This window comes from Scyliorhinus torazame, chromosome 3 (assembly GCF_047496885.1).
Source record: "Scyliorhinus torazame isolate Kashiwa2021f chromosome 3, sScyTor2.1, whole genome shotgun sequence".
NCBI classification, from domain to species: domain Eukaryota; kingdom Metazoa; phylum Chordata; class Chondrichthyes; order Carcharhiniformes; family Scyliorhinidae; genus Scyliorhinus; species Scyliorhinus torazame.
The window spans coordinates 167,487,567-167,507,417 of NC_092709.1; the positions used below are offsets into that span (position 1 = coordinate 167,487,567).

The 19,851-nt window shown below is 44.3% G+C and overlaps 1 protein-coding gene across 1 annotated transcript in view; it reads left to right on the forward strand.

The window, feature by feature from the left end:
- Nucleotides 1-10,741: 10,741 nt before the first annotated feature.
- Nucleotides 10,742-19,851, forward strand: part of LOC140408802 (sodium-dependent phosphate transport protein 2B-like) — a 33,941-nt gene continuing 24,831 nt past the window's right edge. The window contains exons 1-6 of the mRNA XM_072496519.1: nucleotides 10,742-10,963; nucleotides 11,123-11,239; nucleotides 11,354-11,482; nucleotides 11,622-11,765; nucleotides 11,916-12,027; nucleotides 15,002-15,197. Coding sequence (XP_072352620.1) covers nucleotides 10,876-10,963; nucleotides 11,123-11,239; nucleotides 11,354-11,482; nucleotides 11,622-11,765; nucleotides 11,916-12,027; nucleotides 15,002-15,197 — 786 coding nt within the window. The 5' untranslated portion in view covers nucleotides 10,742-10,875. The remainder of the gene's footprint in view (nucleotides 10,964-11,122; nucleotides 11,240-11,353; nucleotides 11,483-11,621; nucleotides 11,766-11,915; nucleotides 12,028-15,001; nucleotides 15,198-19,851) is intronic.

Below are 19,851 nucleotides of genomic sequence, written 5' to 3' on the forward strand. Positions count from 1 at the left end.
TGTTTGAAGTAACACTGCTTTTTAATGTCACCGAGGGTAAGTATGTAGGTGCTAATTAGGTGAAGGCCAAGAATGGATCCTTGGGGGACACCAGCAGTAACAGTGCGGAAGCAGGAAGAGAAACCATTACAAATGACCCTTGGGCTATGAATATTTAGATATGAATGGAATCAGAACAGTTCTACTCCACTGGACAACAGTGGAGTGGCATTGGGGGTTGTTGGTGTGATCAACCATGCAGACAAGTTAAGAAGGATGAGGAATGATCATTAACCTTCCCACACCACAGTCACACAGGCTGTCATTTTGTGACTGCGATAAGGTCCTTTTTGGCACTATCGTGAAGATGGAAACCCGATTGGAGGGATTTAAACTGCAGGAAAAATGGACACACATTAGGAGATAACAATACATTCATGGGCTTTAGAGAGGAAAGAAAGGAGAGAGAATGGATGATAGTTTGCAAGGATATTGGGGTCAAGGGTTAGAAAGTGGTGCAAATGGCAGAAGAGTCGAGGACCAGAGGACACTGATGTAAGATGATTGGCAAAAGATCCAAAGAGGACATGAGGGAAAACTATTTTAAGTAGCCAATGGTTAGTATCCTGAATACACTCCCTGAGGGGATAGTGGAGAAAGATTGAATTGTGGTTTTGAAAATGGAATTAAATAATCAACTAAAGTGAAAAACACTTGCAAGGCGAGAGAGGACAGGGGAGTGGAACTGGTTAAATTGCTTTGGAAAGAGGCGTGATACACCAAATGGTCTTCTTCACTGCTCTAACCATTCTATGATTCCACGATTCTACTGCACCCCCTCAATCAGTCATGGAGTTCAATGAGGGAACAGAAACAGAAAACAAAATAAAAAGTGAAATAAGTTGGGACGAACACTGAGACAGAAAATACAAGCATTTATTGTAAGGTCCAAAGTTATTTTAGATGAATGGGTATAATCTACATTGATGTATACATTTGTAAAATAAGCTGAAACGCTAAAAGTTCATTTCATTCAAAATCCAAACCGGGAACACTTTGGGGGAACATTTTGTGTTTATAGTTGTGATGTTGTAACACATGATGCACAAAGTAAACCGGTGTCGGTTGCATAAATTATTTCGTGAAAATTATTCCTTGTTTACAATTTCTTTACATCTATCTACTTATTAAAATAGGTTAAAGAGCAGTCACCTCTCAGTCACTTGCTTCCATATTGAAATAACCAACGTATTAGAAAAGACATACTAGGGGAGAAATTGATTAAGGTCCACTTTTAGTTGCGAAGTTGGCAATGTGCACAAAATACCGAAGGCTGGAAGCTCACTCTGAATCAACATTGGGGTTCATGGCAAAATTTCTAACAAGTCGACGGCAATCTGACTCCATATCAATCTGGGTCAGCTGTGATGTCAGCAGCAGCCCTCAGGTACATCCTGGGAGGGGAGGGGGAGATGACTGGTGGGCAGGGCAAGTTTGTGCCAGTATTGACTTTCATTATTGCACCCTTCGCTTAAGATCAATATGAGTTGCGAGCAAAAGCTTACTGTTTAGTTGGCAGTGGAACATGTGTTAGTTCCTTTATCAGCATATGAAATAGGGCACTGTGTCTGTTACAAGTGGCCACGGATGACTAAATAATATTCGACTCTATGTGACTTGTTCATTCCTCTCCATTCAGGTGTAGATCATAGCTCTGTGTCATTGCTGTTTCTTGCCCAATCTTGTACCCAGAAAAATGGATGTAATGTGGTCCTATTTCCTACTGTTTCATCTCAGTGTATTGTATACAGTGATTTAAATTATTCCTTTCGCTGTCTCAAGCCAAAATGGAAATATTAGTGAATTCTGATCTATTCAATACCCTTAATTATTCTGACCAGCACTGATCGATTTAAACAGTTAGAAATTACATATTTACTTGAATTCAACCTTTCTTGCTTTATTAGCAAGTCTTAAATATCAAATCATTTTTTACACTGTTTTCCTGACAGTTTTAACTGAAGGTTCCCTAAATCTCTTTCTATCCTCCAAGCATGTAAAAACAAATTGACAGTTTAATTAGAAACAGTTGCAACCATTACAGCTCTCTTTAATGCAAAATAATTTTGTTTTAAAAAAACACTGATGTGGCATACAGTTACAACAGACTCCTCAATAATTTAAAAAGAATTCTACTTTCTCAGTTAGAAATTACTTTGTTTTACAGAAATACAATATATACGGATGGAAAACACATTGCATATCGCAGCACCTGCAATAACCTAGAACACAAATGCTTAACTGTTATCATGCTACACAACTATAAGTTACCTTTCTACATGGTATTCATATATCTGTGTACCCTGTATATTTAAAAGCGGAGACAAATGTTAATTCACATTTGTTTCATCTTACTTTCAAGCTGTTCTCCAAGCACGTTTCCCACACTTCCTGCATTCGTTTCCATTACCTTACTCAATGCTTATTTCTTAAATTAACTTACATTCAAGCAGACCTTTATTATAGAGCAAGTGATAAAGTGACTGGATAATGGTGTGTCTGATATCCTTCGTGAAGTTGGCACTGTGGTGCTAATAAAAGAGCAATTAAATGATAGTTGGAAACTGCTAGGTATGGCAAACCATATGAAAGTCCATCTGAGACATAAATTTTACGATAACAAACTATGGAAATGTTAATGGATTTTCCAAGTTTGTACAGTTATCACCAAGCGGCAACTACAAGAGAAATGCAGGGAGCAGTGCCAACCCCTATACATGGCCTTCTTTGACCTCACAAAGGTTTTCGATACTGTCAACCACGAGGATTTATAGAGCATCCTCCTCCATTCCGGTTCCTCCCAAAAGTTTGTCACCATCTTCCTTCTGCTCCTCAATGACATGCAAGCCATGATCTTGACCAGCAGACTCAATTCATCTTCGGACTGGGGTCAAGAAAGGTTGTACCATTGCACTGATACACTTCTAGATCTTCCTTGTTGCAATGCACCATCTCACCCTCAGCAAGCTCCACGCTGGAATGGAGCTTAACTACAGAGCAAACGTGAATCTGTTTAACATCCACCACCTGCAGGCCAAATCCAAGGTTGTTCTATCCTCTGTCATTGATCTACAGTTTGCAGACAATGCTTGCGGCTGTGCCAAGCTCTAAACCATCGTCAACACCTTCACCGAGGTGTACAAGATCATGGACCTTATACTAAAAATCCATAAGACAAACGTCATCTATGAACGTGCCCAACCACATAGCACTGTCCCCCGGTTATGAACATCCATGACGAGGTCTTAGACAACGTGGCTAACTTTCCACACCATAGCAGCCTACTGTCAACTAGGGCAGACATCAACAATGAGGTTCAACACCGCCTTCAGTGTGCCAGCACAGCCTTCAGTTTCTTGAGGAAGCCAGTGCTTGAAGTCCATGACTTCAGACCCTGCACCAAGCTCATAGTCTACAGAGCAGAGTGATACCTGCCCTGTATATGGCTCAGAGATGTGGGCTGTATACAGTAGGTAGCTTAAAACCCTGGAGAAGTAGCACCGGTGCTGCAAGATTCTGCAAATCTATTGGCAGGACAGGCACACTAACATCAGTCTTCTCACTCAGGCAAACGTTTCCAGCATCGAAGCATTGACTACAATTGATCAGCTCTGCAGGGAGGGCATCATCAGCATGCCTGACAGAAGACTGCCGAAACAAGCGCTCTACTCGAAGCTTCAATATGGCAAGAGAGCCCCAGGAGGGCAGAGGAAATGCTTCAAGGACATTCTCAAACCCTCCTTGAAAAAATGCTATATCCCTACTGACACCTGGGAATCCCTGGCCAAAGATTGCCCAAAGTGGAGGAAAAGCATCTCGGAAGGAGCTGAACACCTCGGGTTTTATCGCCAAGAGCAGGTTGAAGCCAAGGATCGCTAGCGAAAGGAGTGCGTGGCAACCCGGGCACCCCACCCACCCGCTCCTCCAACCACCATCTGCCCCACCTGTGACAGAGATTCTAGGTTATGCAATGGACTCCTCAGTCATTGCAAAATCATTTTTAGTATGGAAACAAGTCATCCTCGACTCTGAGGGACTATCTAAGAATAAATTACCACAGCGATTAATTGGAAGTTCTATGGTGAATGCTGCATGTGCAATAATCAAGGCCAATCTTTCTTAATTACAGTATTGCACAGGACTGCTTGCTATTGTACCTACGTTACCACAATAGTGTAAGATAAGTGCAAATGATTTAAAGGATGAACTTCAATTGACAAATTTACAGTGTAATAAATTCATCTCTGGTCTCTAATAAAATTTACTGTATTGTTCAGCTAAAATAATCACTATCAATCCATTTATAACAGCTAGTAGGCTACGTTAGTGCTCCATTAATATTTATGATGAAGTATGGAATGACACATAGCTCTAAATGATATCATTATATTAAGACACTGATCCTTGCACAACATTTTAATACCTAATTACCCAATGAGCTGAAGAGCCATTGTCAATATAGTTAAGAAATTTGTGGGAGGCTCAGTTCCTAAAACAGTCATATAAATAACTTGCATTTATATAGCACCTTTAACGATGATTCATCCCAAAGCAGTCAGAGTTATAAATAAGACTGAAAAAATGGAGTTTGAGAATATGTTATGAAAGGTTAACATATTTAGTCAAGAGATGGATTTTGAGGAGGCTGTCAAAGGAGCAGAAAGAATTTGAGGTGTTCGGAGAGGGAATTCCAGAGTATGGGGCCTAGATGACTGAATGAACAGCCACACAATGGTGGGAGAAAGAAAGGGACAGATGCTTTAGCAGTCAGAGTTTGAAAAATTGAGAGTTTGAGGGATTGTGGGAACTGTTTGCAGGCAAGAGGAGGTTAAAGAGATAGGGAGAGGCGAAGCAGTGAAGAGATTTGAATACAAATGAGAATTTTAAATTGGAGGTACTGGAGGATAGGATTAAACATTTTTAAAATAATCTTTATTGTTATAAGTAGGCTTACATTAATACTGCAATGAAGTTACTGTGAAAAGCCCTGAGTCGCCACATTCCGGTGCTGGTTCGGGTACACGGAGGGAGGATTCAGAATGTCCAATTCACCTAACAGCACTTCTTTCGGGAAGTGGGAGGAAACCGGAGCATCCAGAGGAAACCCACGCAGACACGGGGAGAACGTGCAGACTCCACACAGACAGTGACCCAAGCCGGGAATCTGGGACCTTGGAGCTGTGAAGCAACAGTGCTACCCACTGTGCTACCTGCTGCCCCATAGGTCTGCAAGGACAGGATGATGGCTGAATGGACTTGATGCAGAATAGGATGTGGGTGGCAGAGTGAAAACTGAGCTTATATTTCCCATAAGGCTGATCTTGATTTAGCCTTCTCAGTGTTAGGTTTAAAATCACGCCTGATGTCTCCTTGCACCCTTTCTGTATCATTTCCACCACTAACATTTTAACTGCCCTGACAAGCGAATACATTAGGCAATTTTCTCCAACAACATTTGGTTGATATGTTTATGCTGTTTGGCTTGGAATTCAGCCACTCATGAGTGACAGAAGGTCAATCTGAAGATTGGAGGGTAAAGAATAAAAGAAAGAATAGAATGAAAAAAACACTCTGTCCATCCAACCCATTCATTCAGAAATGATGTACAATCAGCTCAATTCCTAGCCAATTTAATCGTTTGTTCTAGAAGTGCTTTATTTTCTTTCTCTAAGATAATTCAAACAAAACTTTAGAAAATGTATCTAGTCTGTGACATGAAACAATTATTTTCCTTGGTATTTAACCATATCTGATGGTTCTTACCCCCTTATTCCCTTAACCGGATATCCCCCCAGTTGCATTTTGTAAAATTTGAAAAATTACCATTTAAATCTGTGTGGGTTGGGGCAGCTGGTGGGGAGGAGGGTCTTTTACACACACACACAACTCTTTGGGAACAAAATCCTTCAAACAAAATGTCTTGCTTCAGGCTCGTTCATTTTATGCTCAAAGCAACATAATCAAAAGAACATTCAGAAAAACAACCAAAGGGCAAAAATGGGAAAAAAAACTGAAGGAGAGACATGGTGGTGGTAAAATAAAGGAAACGAAGGAACGGAAATGAAAGTAAAATGGCAGAAAAGAAAAGGAGTTGATAAAGAAAAATACAAGAAGCAAAGACCATCTAAAACCTATAGCTTGAAATTATGGTGTGGTAGAACTACCAACTTAGAATGGTTTTCCTAAAATTCCTCTCCCACTTAAGGTGGTTATCCAATATTCCATCGTATAAATTCAATTCTTTTTTTTCAAGAAAAAGAAAACAATGCATAGGACCACGCATTGACAAGCTTTGAAGTTTATTTTCTTTGTGTCATTTGATATTCAATAATAAACTTGCATGGTGGGAAAATGTGTCTTCTGTGACAGGTAGTGAAATTATGCACAAGTTCTTATCTAGCATAGGGGAAAAATCTACCCCAGCCGCTGTGGTCATTTCCAACTCAGCCAACTGCAGTCAAACAGGACAAAAAAGAACTCCATGTGCCAAAAATAAAAATTGTCATAATGCAGGGCTGCAGTATGTTAGCAACACAACTGATATCACGGAAAATGTACGTATATATGATTTTCAGAAATATATTGACCTGTAAAAAGTTGATTTGCATCCCTGTGCAAACACTTTTGTTTTCTCTATAAAATTAAAAGTAATTATTAGTTAATAAAACCATCTATTACTATATTAATATATCTAAACAGTTTTCACGTCGAATTGATCATGTAGGAAAAATATGAGGAGTGACATCCAGGAACAGCTGAATCATAGCTTTTGAAACTTTTTAGACATTTTAATTAATTCTTGGAGTGTGGATGTCACATTTGGTGCTCATCCCATGTTCCCTTTGTGGTTTTCTCCAAATGAGTGACTTGCTGAGAAACTTCAGAGACAATAAAGAATCATCCACATTAGTGTGGATAGGCTAGACTGGGTCAGGCCAACAGCTTTCCTTCCTGGTAAATCATTGATAGAAACCCAATAGCTCACTGGTCAGTCTTACTAACACAAACTTTATTTCAAGATTCTGTTAAACAGGCTGTCATTTTTAAACTGTTATAATGGCATCTGAATTCATATCTTACTGGTTTATTACTTCAGAGTTCTGGTTTACGAGAGAGTTCTGTGTCATGGCGTGAGATTACACCAGATGACATTCTTTAGTAACAGTCTCCTTTGTGAAGTTCATGCAGAAGAAGTGCTCTTAGAAGACTTGCCGAGGCCACTTGCACAGTGCCCTCCTTTTCACCCTTCTGGTCAAGCTGTTCCTCTTTGTTGTCTTCCTTCTGCTCAGTCTTGTCCTCTAGACTCGAAGGCAGCTCCGTCATATAATGTGTGACTAACAATAAAACTCTTTAGAAAGCAAGCAAAAAATGGTATAACACCAGCAAAATCTTCCACTCAGCAGTCAAAATAATATTTCCAGAGTCAGATAGCAGCCCAAGAAATGCCCAGATGTCAACCAGTAGCCTCTAATACCAACCAGCAACGATCACGGAAGTACTTCTTGATCCCTTTGAATATTTTAAATGAAGGCTCCTTCCTGCCTGTTGGCACCACATGTTGCTGAGAGTTTCTCATGTGTGCAAGTCAAATGGTCGAACAACCCAATTATCTTTAAAAGATCCTATAACAAGCAGATGACACTTATTTAAATATTTCATTCATTGTTTTAAATAGTTCTGTGTGTGCACCCAAGACAGCTGTGAAAATGGCATGCCAATAAGAGAGCAGGTGGAGATTCAGTTCCTTCTGCATGAGTATTTCTTGCTGACCATGCTAAATGGGTGATAAATGGATGGGACACAATCAGGTTTCGAAGCTCTTGAAGTGGTCCAGGGAACCCAATCACATGCATTCCTACATTGAAGCAGAGTTAACACAGGGCACATCATTGACCCAATACCCGGATAAACCATCGAGGTAATCACCCGGATAAACCATCTGGGTAATCATCCAGCAGAGGCGCCAGAAGAGGATTCTAGGAGAAGTCAACTCAGTCACCACAACTGTACTATGGGTAGCTGAAGAACTCCTCCAGTGACAAGCAGGAGGAAGATCATCCAGTGGAGACAGCAGAAGAGGATTCTGGGAGAAGTCATATATCTTTCTTACGTGTACAAGGGCAGAGCTGGCAGTTAGGGCAGTGGTATGCTCCTCCTGCCAGATCTGGGAGATCAGGGAGTTTTCTAGCGTCCCTGACAGCTATGTCTGCAGGAATTGTAACCAGCTGCATCTCCTCACAGACGGCGTAGTTTGGTTGGAGCAGCAGCTGGACACATTGCAGGGAATGCAGGGGCAGAGAGTGCGATCGACACAATATTCAGGGAGGTGGTCACACCACAGGTTCTGACAGGTAGATGGGTGACTGCCAGAAGAGGCAGGCAGGTAACGCAGGAGCCTCCTGTGGCTATTCCCCTCTCTAACAAGTATACCATTTTGGATACTGTGATGTGGATGAGATTTGGATACTGTTAAGAGGATAGCCTCTCAGGGGAAGATACCAGCAGCAGCCAGGCTTGTAGCACCACAACTGGTTCTGCTATAGAGCAGGGTGCGAGCTCGGTCCAAGCGAGTGATAGTAGCAGGAGACTCGATAGTCAGGGGCACAGACAGGCGTTTCTGTGGCCGCAAATGGGACTCCGGGATGGTGACTTGCCTCCCTGGTGCCAGGGTCCTGGATGCCTCTAAATGACTAAAGGGCATCCTGAAACAGGAGGGTAAACAGACAGATGTCATTGTCCACATTGGTACTAATGGCATAGGCAGGAAGATGGAAGAGGTCGTGCTGAGACAATTCAGAGAGTTAGGTCAGGAGCTAAAAAGCAGGACCTCGAGGGTAGTAATCTCGGGATTACCCCCAATGCCACATGCTAGTGAAGCTTGGAACAGGGAGAGAGGACAGTTGAACACGTGGCTAAAGAGCTGGTGTAGGAGGGAGGACTTTAGATATATGGATCACTGGGCTGTCTTCTGGGGAAGGTGGGACCTGTACAAGAAGGATGGGTTGCACCTGAACAGGAGAGGCACCAATTTCTTGGGCGGGAGATTTGCTAGTGCTATTCGGGAGGGTTTAAACGAGTGTTGTGGGGGGTGGGAACCAGAACAGCAGGTCAATAAGTGTAGAAACTGGGGAAAAAAGTGAGACTGAGATAAACATAGCGCAAAGTAAGAGCCGGCAGAGGAAGCCGCAGGGCTCAGTGGGACTGTAGGTCTGGTGTGCGTTTGCTTCAATGCAAGAAGTATAACAGATAAGACAGATGAACTGAGACCCTGGATTACTGCATGGAACTATGATGTAATTGCAATTACGGAGACATAGTTAAAGGAGGGACCAGACTGGCAGCTTAACATTCTGGGATATCGTTGTTTTAGACGGGACAGAAGGGGAGACAAAAGTGGTGGGGGAGTTGCATTGCTGGTCAACTGTGTGTTGAGGGAGGACACATTGGGGGGATCTTGTAGTGAGGCATTATGGGTGGAGCTCAGGAATAAGAAGGGTGAAATCACAATGTTAGGAGTGTACTATTGACCTCCCAACAGCCCGTGGAGAAAAGGAAAAGTTGTGTAGTTAGATACAGAAAAGGTGTGAAAAAAGCAGGGTTGTTGTGATGGGTGACTTTAGCTTCCCCCATATTGACTGGGAATCCCTTACAGCCAGGGGCTCGGATGGAGAACAATTTGTTAGATGTGTCCAGGAAGGCTTTTTGGTACAGTATGTTGACAATCTAACTAGGGTGGGGGCTATACTAGACTTGGTATTGGGAAATGAACCAGGCCAGGTGACTGATGTTTCAGTGGGGAGCATTTTGGGCTTAGTGACCATTATTCCATAAGATTTCGGGTAGTCATGGATAAAGACAAGTTTATTTAGGGCATCATGATTGACCCAGGCTTGGAGGACTGAAGGGCCTGTCCCTGTGCTGTACTTCTCTTTGTTCCTTGTTCTTTGTTCTAAATCAGTAGTTTATTCAAAAGTTTCATTTCATAACTTTATCTTGAAACGCTGATGGAATTTAACCATAGCTTATGTAACTATATCTCGAAAGCAATATAGTTGCTATACTGAATAGATTCTTGCTATAGATATATATTACAAAGGTTCACTTAGATAATTTGGCAGGCAGGGGCTTTGTGGTGTAGTACGTGAGTCACCGTCATTGATTTTAGACTTTGCCCCTGCCAATGCTCTATATAACCCACACAGAGTGGGATGTAAAGAAAGTCTTCTTCACTCACCATTACAGCATTCTCTGTCTTCTACCAGGAAAGATCCGGTGAGCAGAAGAGTAAACTGGTAGAAGCTAGTGAATTAGCATTCAATCGTTTAATTATCTATTGCAAGTTAACATTAACGTTTAAGTTGCTTTAGAATTTTGCTTCTAAATTATATATGTTATTAATAGGGAGAAGCATCATATTGGATTTGAAACTTTAACTATGTCTCTCCACAGATGCTGCCAGACCTGCTGAGATTTTCCAGCATTTTCTGATTTCCTGCTTCAATTGTTATTCACTACTTTTGTCTTTCTGTACAGTGGTAGCATCAAATTGGTCCACTTGTTACTGGGGCTTAGAAAAACATTCTTTATTGATAGTCTTCCCTTTGGGGAACATTTTAAGCCTTGTTCCTGCGGTTAGGGGGAACAAAACTGACTTAAAAAAAAACCCTGGTCTGCATCTGGGCGCCGCTGGCGTGTGGGATGAGGAGAGGATGGGGGAAACAAGTCCAGGGAGAGTGTTTCTTTTGGTTATTCGCGCCTGTTGCCAGTGGAGAGCCAGGTCTGGAGGAATCGGTGTTGGGAACTCTAAATCTTTGAACATTGCACCTTGCAGACACCATGGCTCCTCCTCGTGCTGAGTTGGAGGGTTCACGGAGCAGCTCTGGGACTGAGGAACTGGGAAGTAACTCCAAGCCATCGGTGAATGGTAAGTGATGTCCCCTCCCTCCCTCCCTTCCCACCACCACCAGCTGGGATGCCAGCTCCATGCGGGAGAGCCCAGTTCACCTTGCTTGCTCTCTCTGCGCACTACCTCTCCTGGTGTCATTTACCTTTCCCCCTATCTGTGTCTCTCTCTCTGTGCCAGGGCCCGCTGTAGAACCGGAGTTGTTCTCCGCTTATTCGACCATCACCCTGGTGAAGGACGAGCTGGAAGATCCCTGGGCATTGCCCAAACTCGAGGCTACTGGCATCAAGTGGAGAGGTACATAATTCCCCCCCCCCCCTCCCTATCTCCGCCTGGAGACACATTTCCCACAATGTGGTGATAAATAACTTTAGCAACAATAATGATGCGAATAAATGTTCCTGTTGGTAGACCTGAATATTCAGAGGAAAATCTTTCGTGTGGTGGAAGCGGTGTTGAAAATCGCCTTACTGGTTGGATTCCTCTACTTGTTTGTTTGTTCCCTGGACGTCCTGGGCTCAGCATTCCAGCTGGTGGGAGGTGAGATCTTTTGGCAACTTTTTGCATCTGGGCTTTTGGGCACTTGCAAAGGAGGACGAGCGCGGGGAGGCAACTTTGCAGCAGAACAAACCTCATTCTCGATGTCCTTTCTTGCTTTCTGGCCCCTGTTGTTCTGCAGGTAAAGCTGCCGGGGATATTTTCAAAGATAACGCGGTGCTGGCGAACCCTGTGGCTGGGCTGGTGATCGGAATCCTGGTCACGGTCCTGGTGCAAAGTTCCAGCACCTCATCTTCCATCGTTGTCAGCATGGTGTCCTCCAGCTGTAAGTACACACTGCCCCCACCCACCCCCTCCAAACATCAGCCCCCCAGCCAGGCTGCCTCCACCACAGGTCATTTTTTGTTGCAATGATTTGAGATCTTGCTGCTTGTCTCTCTCTCTCTCTTATCTTGGTACCGCTGTTTCTTTCCAGTGTTGGGAGTGCGATCCGCCATTCCCGTGATCATGGGAACCAACATCGGCACCTCAGTCACCAACACGATCGTGGCCCTGATGCAATCCGGAGACCGAAATGAATTTAGGAGGTGGGTTGAAACGCCGTCCATCCCTCTTTGAACTCCTTTTTGTAGCAGTAAAAATCCAAAACCACAGGGACTGGGCAGAGCAGATTGGCAGGGGAAGAAGGGCAAGCTGGCAAGAGTTAAATTATCTGATAGTAAACTAATTGGTTAAAAGAGGCAAACTTCTGTTATTGGGGAGGGGTAGGATGGGGAAGGACAATTCCAATGATAGGAAGTGCAGGACACAGGCTAGAGGAATGGTCAGACACCTGGCTAAAGTACATTAACGCAGAGAAGTGTGAAGTAATTCGTTTTGGTAAGGAGAATAAGGACAGCAGGGCGGCACAGTGGTTAGCACTGCTGCCCCACAGCTCCAAGGGCCCGGGTTCAATTCCGACCTTGGGTAACTGTCTGTATGGAGTTGGCACTTTCTCCCCGTGTCCGCGTGGGTTTCTTCCGGGTGCCCCGGTTTCCTCCCACAGTCCAAAGATATGCAGGTTAGGGTGGATTGGCCATGGAAAATTGACCCTTAATGTCAAAAAAGGTTAGATGGGGGCCACAGAGTTACAGGGATAGGGTGGAGATGTGGGAATAAGCATAAGTAAGGTGCTCTTTCCAAGGGTCGGTGTAGACTCGATGGGCCGAATGGCCTCCTTTTGCACTGTAGGGATTCTATGACAGGCAATACAAACTAAATGATACAATTTAAAAGGAGGTTGAGGAGCAGTGATATCTGAAACAAGGTTTTGTTGGCGGTAGGACTAGTTGAGAAGGCAGTTTAAAAAAAACATTCAGATTATTTGGCATTGTAAATGGAGGTAAAGGACTACAAAAGTAAGGACGTTATTGCTGATACTGTAGATGCTGCAAATCTGAAGTGAAGAAACAAAAGATGCTGGAAATATCAGCAGGTCAGGCAACATCTGTGAAGAGAGAGACAGATGTTTCATGTTGATGATGACCCTTCCTCAGAAGTTATTACTAAATCTTTTCAGAGTTAAGGCCCCAGCTAGAGTATTAGAGGAGACAGGATGAGGGGATGGTTGGTGTTGTGATATTGTAACTGCATTAGTAATCCAGACGTCCAGGTTCGTGCTCTGAGGACATGGATTTGAATCCACTCTGGCAGCTGGTAGAATTTAAATTCAATTGATAAAAATCTGGAATTGAAAGCAAGCCTCAGTAATAATGATAATCAACCTATCATTGATTGTTGTAAAACCCCATCTAGTTCACCAAGTGGGAAGGAAGTCTTCCCACCTATATGTGACTCCAGACCAATTGCAGCGAGGATTACTCTTAACTGCCCTCCTAAATGGCCTAGCAAGCCTAGTGCAAGGGCAATTCAGGATGGCAACAAATACTGGCGAATGATACTCACATCCCATGGAAAAATAAAAAAAGGTACCTCTCTTTAGGAAGGAGAGGGTACAGAAGAGATTTACTGGAATTGTACAGAGATTAAAGACTTGGGTATTGTGGAAATCCAGGGGGGTGGGGGGGGGGGGGGGGGTGGAGAGAATGGGATTGTTCTCCTTCAAACAGAGGGTAAAAGGAACAATGTTGCTGGTACATAATTTGATTTCACTTTTTTTTATCATGTATCAGGCAAAAAGAAAGTGGTTAGAATAAGGAATTTGGAGTGATTAAGGCAAAACGTACTTTAAATGTCGCCTAGATAAACATGTGGAATTGGATTTAATGGGCGTCAGGGCCTGTGCAGCCCACGGAGAAAAATCAGCCAGGCTGAGGGGGGGGGAGTTTACCCCCCACCGCGGCAGATTGCCCTGCAGACATTTAACACTTGGAGATGCATTATTAGGTTAAGGTGGCACTTCAACCCTAATCTGAGCAGTAAGTCCCACCTCTGAGCTGCCAGAAGTGAATAGTAGGTTATCCTGAGAGGATTTGATGAAATAAGGTGAAATATAAACATCGCCACAGACCATTTAGGCTAAATGGACTATTTCTGTGTGGTAAATTCCATGTAATTATAGGCACTTTACAAACCCATAAAAACGATTCATTGCCATTCAGGGTAAATGATTTGTAAGAAGTAACTGTGTTCCAAGTGTCCAAATTTACAGCTGAAACCAAACTGGGAGTAATAGCAAATGCTGCATGTTAAAGTCAGAAAGACGTTAACAAGTTTAGTTAAGTGAGCAGAGAAATGGACAATGCAATTAATACAGGGGATTGTAAGGTTCTACAATTTGTTGGAGAAATGGTTGATTTGGATCATGTGTTAACTAGAAATGTACATGAAATATCACGAGAGGAAAGAGACTTTGGTTTTAGTGAGCAGTTCACTGTTAAAATAACAAAACAATGTTGGCAGTATAACAGGGATATGAAATATAAATCCAGATAAATCAAAACTGTATTTGAAAGTCTAACTCTTTCCTTTATATGATGTGCATTATTAGCAATAAGACACCCCAGCCCCTTTATGATGCAATTTCAATGACAGTTTATGTAACTGCAAAGTAGTTGTTTCTAGAAATCAGTGCAAAGATGCAACTTTGGAGGCCTTGGGCAGTGTTAATAATCAGCAACCTTGAAGCTGGCTGTACAGAGAGTTTCACCTTTTTGTCCTTGTCCTGCTATCCCCTGGAAAAACAATCCAAAAGTATTTGGATACTGTAAAGGGGTGGAGACAGGGGTGGCCTCACGTGTCTTTGTCCCTTTTCTCTTTCCTATGTGCCTATGAACTCAGCTTTCCCCAGGCAGAGAGGCGAGAAAAGTTCATCCCATAATATTTAATTTCACTTTCCCATATATCATAAATTGCAGCCACTAACAGTATGCTGATTTAACATTTATTGATCGATGAGGAAATGATGCCTAAAATCTCCTTTCGCAAACCTCAGCCCCAGACAATTCTAACAGGGCAAACTAATAAGTAAGAATTTTAAATGCTACTAACGCTGATTTGTTGGCTGGATTGTTAGGATAATTAGGATTATGAATGTAATAACAATGCTTATTTCCCTTCTAGAGCCTTTGCAGGTGCAACTGTGCACGATTTCTTTAATTGGCTTTCAGTGATCATCCTGTTACCAATTGAAGCAGCCACTGGCTATCTATACTATCTCACCCAGGTTATTGTGGAAACATTTGATATCAAGAGTGGTGAAAATGCTCCAGAAATGCTAAACGTCATTACTGACCCCCTCACAGATCTTATTATACAGGTAAGCCATTACAACACAGTGATGATGGAATCATTATTCAAACATTAACCCAACCCACCCAAATAGTAGATGATTTTCCTTTCCTTCCATTCTTCTATGCTGGTGCTAGACTGATGCAGTGCGCCCAAGATATTCAGTGCCTATGAAACTCTCAATCTGCCTGATGGCACTGGATTATGCATTGCAGTGGAACAGTGCTTGAAAGCAGGACGTCTGCTGTAGGTCCTCCTTTCTGCAGGTCTATAAAATAATGAGGGGCATAGATAAGGTAGATAGTCAACATCTTTTCCCAAAGGTAGGGGAGTCTAAAACTAGAGGGCATAGGTTTAAGGTGAGAGGGGAGAGATTCAGAAGGGCCCAGAGGGGCAATTTCTTCACTCAGAGGGTAGTGAGTGTCTGGAATGGGCTGCCAGAGGTAGTAGTAGAGGCGGGTACAATTGTGTCTTTTAAAAAGCATTTAGATAGTTACATGGGTAAGATGGGTATAGAGGGTTATGGGCCAAGTGCGGGCAACTGGGACTAGCTTAATGGTAAAAACTGGGCTGCATGGACTGGTTGGGCCGAAGGGCCTGTTTCCATGCTGTAAACTTCTATGATTCTATGATTCTATCTATTGCCCTGGCCACCAATCTTTTTTTTTTAAATAATATTTTATTGAAAATTTTTGGTCAACCAACACAGTACATTGTGCATCCTTTACACAACATTGTAACAATACAGATAATAATGACCTTTTTTAAATTTAAACAAAAACAACAACAAATAAATAAATATTAAATAACAAAAAATAAAAACTAGCCCTAATTGGCAACTGCCTTGTCTCAGGCCACACCCCCCCCCCATCCCCCCCCATCCCTCCCCCCCCCCCCCCCCCAAGTCCTGGGCCGCTGCTGCTGCCTTCTTTGTTCTCCCCTATCTATCTTTCCGCAAGATATTCGACGAACGGTTGCCACCGCCTAGTAAACCCTTGAGCCGACCCCCTTAGGACGAACTTAATCCGCTCTAACTTTATGAACCCCGCCATATCATTTATCCAGGTCTCCACCCCCGGGGGCTTGGCTTCTTTCCACATTAGCAATATTCTGCGCCGGGCTACTAGGGACGCAAAGGCCAAAACATCGGCCTCTTTCGCCTCCTGCACTCCCGGCTCTTGTGCAACCCCAAATATAGCCAACCCCCAGCTTGGTTCGACCCGGACTCCTACTACTTTCGAAAGCACCTTTGTCACCCCCATCCAAAACCCCTGTAGTGCCGGGCATGACCAAAACATATGGGTATGATTCGCTGGGCTTCTCGAGCACCTCGCACACCTATCCTTCACCCCAAAAAATTTACTGAGCCGTGTTCCAGTCATATGTGCCCTGTGTAATACCTTAAACTGAATCAGGCTTAGCCTGGCGCACGAGGACGACGAGTTTACCCTGTTTAGGGCATCTGCCCACATCCCCTCCTCAATCTCCTCCCCTAGCTCTTCTTCCCATTTCCCTTTTAGTTCGTCCATCATAGTCTCCCCTTCGTCTCTCATTTCCCTATATATATCCGACACCTTACCGTCCCCCACCCATTTCTTTGAGATGACTCTGTCCTGCACCTCTTGTGTCGGGAGCTGCGGGAATTCCCTCACTTGCTGCCTCGCAAAAGCCCTCAATTGCATGTACCTGAATGCATTCCCTTGGGGCAACCCATATTTCTCGGTCAGCGCTCCCAGACTCGCAAACTTCCCATCCACAAATAGATCTTTCAATTGCGTTATACCTGCTCTTTGCCACATTCCATATCCCCCATCCATTCCCCCCGGGGCAAACCTATGGTTGTTTCTTATCGGGGACCCCCCCAGTGCTCCGGTCTTTCCCCTATGTCGTCTCCACTGTCCCCAAATCTTCAGTGTAGCTACCACCACCGGACTCGTGGTATAGTTCCTTGGTGAGAACGGCAATGGGGCTGTCACCATAGCCTGCAGGCTGGTCCCCCTACAGGACGCCCTCTCTAATCTCTTCCACGCCGCTCCTTCCTCCTCTCCCATCCACTTACTCACCATTGAAATATTAGCAGCCCAATAATACTCACTTAGGCTCGGTAGTGCCAGCCCCCCCCTATCCCTACTACGCTGTAAGAATCCCTTCCTCACTCTCGGAGTCTTCCCGGCCCAAACAAAACCCATAATACTCTTTTCTATCCTTTTGAAAAAAGCCTTCATGATCACCACCGGGAGACACTGAAACACAAAAAGGAATCTCGGGAGGACCACCATCTTAACTGCCTGCACCCTCCCTGCCATTGACAATGCTACCATGTCCCATCTCTTGAAATCTTCCTCCATCTGTTCCACCAACCGCGTCAAATTTAGCCTGTGCAATGTGCCCCAATTCTTAGCTATCTGGATCCCCAGGTAACGAAAGTCTCTTGTTACCTTCCTCAACGGTAGGTCTTCTATTTCTCTACTCTGCTCCCCTGGATGCACCACAAACAGCTCACTCTTTCCCATATTCAATTTATACCCTGAAAAATCCCCAAACTCCCCAAGTATCCGCATTATTTCTGGCATCCCCTCCGCTGGATCCGCCACATATAGTAGCAGATCATCCGCATATAAAGATACCCGGTGTTCTTCTCCTCCCCTAAGTATTCCCCTCCATCCCTTGGAACCACTCAGCGCTATCGCCAGGGGCTCAATCGCCAGTGCAAACAGTAATGGGGACAGAGGACATCCCTGCCTTGTCCCTCTATGGAGCCGAAAATATGCCGATCCCCGTCCATTCGTGACCACACTCGCCACTGGGGCCCTATACAACAGCTGCACCCATCTAACATACCCCTCTCCGAACCCAAATCTCCTCAACACCTCCCACAGATAATCCCACTCCACTCTATCAAATGCTTTCTCGGCATCCATCGCCACTACTATCTCCGTTTCACCCTCTGGTGGGGCCATCATCATTACCCCTAACAACCTCCGTATGTTCATGTTCAGCTGTCTCCCCTTCACAAACCCAGTTTGGTCCTCATGAACCACCCCCGGGACACATTCCTCTATTCTCATTGCCATTACCTTGGCCAAGACCTTGGCATCTACATTGAGGAGGGAGATTGGTCTGTAGGACCCGCATTGTAGCGGATCCTTTTCCTTCTTTAAAAGAAGCGATATCGTTGCTTCTGACATAGTCGGGGGCAGTTGTCCCCTTTCCTTTGCCTCGTTGAAGGTCCTCGTCAGTAGCGGGGCGAGCAAGTCCAAATATTTTCTGTAAAATTCAACTGGGAATCCGTCCGGTCCCGGGGCCTTTCCCGTCTGCATGTTCCTAATTCCTTTCACCACTTCTTCTACCGTGATCTGTGCTCCCAATCCCATCCTTTCCTGCTCTTCCACCTTGGGAATTTCCAGCCGATCCAAAAACTCCATCATTCTCTCCCTCCCATCCGGGGGTTGAGCTTCATACAATTTTTTATAAAATGTCTTAAACACTTCATTCACTCTCTCCGCTCCCCGCTCCGTCTCTCCATCTTCGTCTCTCACCCCCCCTATTTCCCTCGCTGCTCCCCTTTTCCTCAATTGGTGTGCCAGCAATCTGCTCGCCTTCTCTCCATATTCATACTGTACACCCTGCGCCTTCCTCCATTGTGCCTCTGCAGTGCCTGTGGTCAGCAAGTCAAATTCCACATGCAGCCTTTGCCTTTCCCTATACAGTCCCTCCTCCGGTGCTTCCGCATACTGTCTGTCCACCCTCAAAAGTTCTTGCAACAACCGCTCCCGTTCCTTACTCTCCTGCTTCCCTTTATGTGTCCTTATTGATATCAGCTCCCCCCTAACCACCGCCTTCAACGCCTCCCAGACCACTCCCACTTGAACCTCCCCATTGTCATTGAGTTCCAAGTACTTTTCAATGCATCCCCTCACCCTTAAGCACACCCCCTCATCCGCCATTAGTCCCATATCCATTCTCCAGGGTGGACGCCCTCTTGTTTCCTCCCCTATCTCCAAGTCTACCCAGTGTGGGGCATGATCCGAAATGGCTATAGCCGTATATTCCGTTCCCCTCACCCTCGGGATCAATGCCCTACCCAACACAAAAAAGTCTATGCGTGAATAGACTTTATGGACATAGGAGAAAAACGAGAACTCCTTACTCCTAGGTCTACTGAATCTCCACGGGTCCACCCCTCCCATCTGCTCCATAAAATCCTTAAGCACCTTGGCTGCTGCCGGCCTCCTACCAGTCCTGGACTTCGACCTATCCAGCCTTGGTTCCAACACCGTGTTAAAGTCTCCCCCCATTATCAGCTTTCCGGTCTCTATGTCTGGGATGCGTCCTAGCATTCGCCTCATAAAATTGGCATCATCCCAATTTGGGGCATACACGTTTACCAACACCACCATCTCTCCCTGTAATTTGCCACTCACCATCACGTATCTGCCCCCGTTATCCGCCACTATAGTCTTTGCCTCGAACATTACCCGCTTCCCCACTAATATAGCCACCCCCCTGTTTTTCGCATCCAGCCCCGAATGGAACACCTGCCCTACCCATCCTTTGCGCAACCTAACCTGATCTATCAGTTTCAGGTGCGTTTCCTGTAACATGACCACATCTGCTTTAAGTTTCTTAAGGTGTGCGAGTACTCGTGCCCTCTTTATCGGCCCGTTAAGCCCCCTCACGTT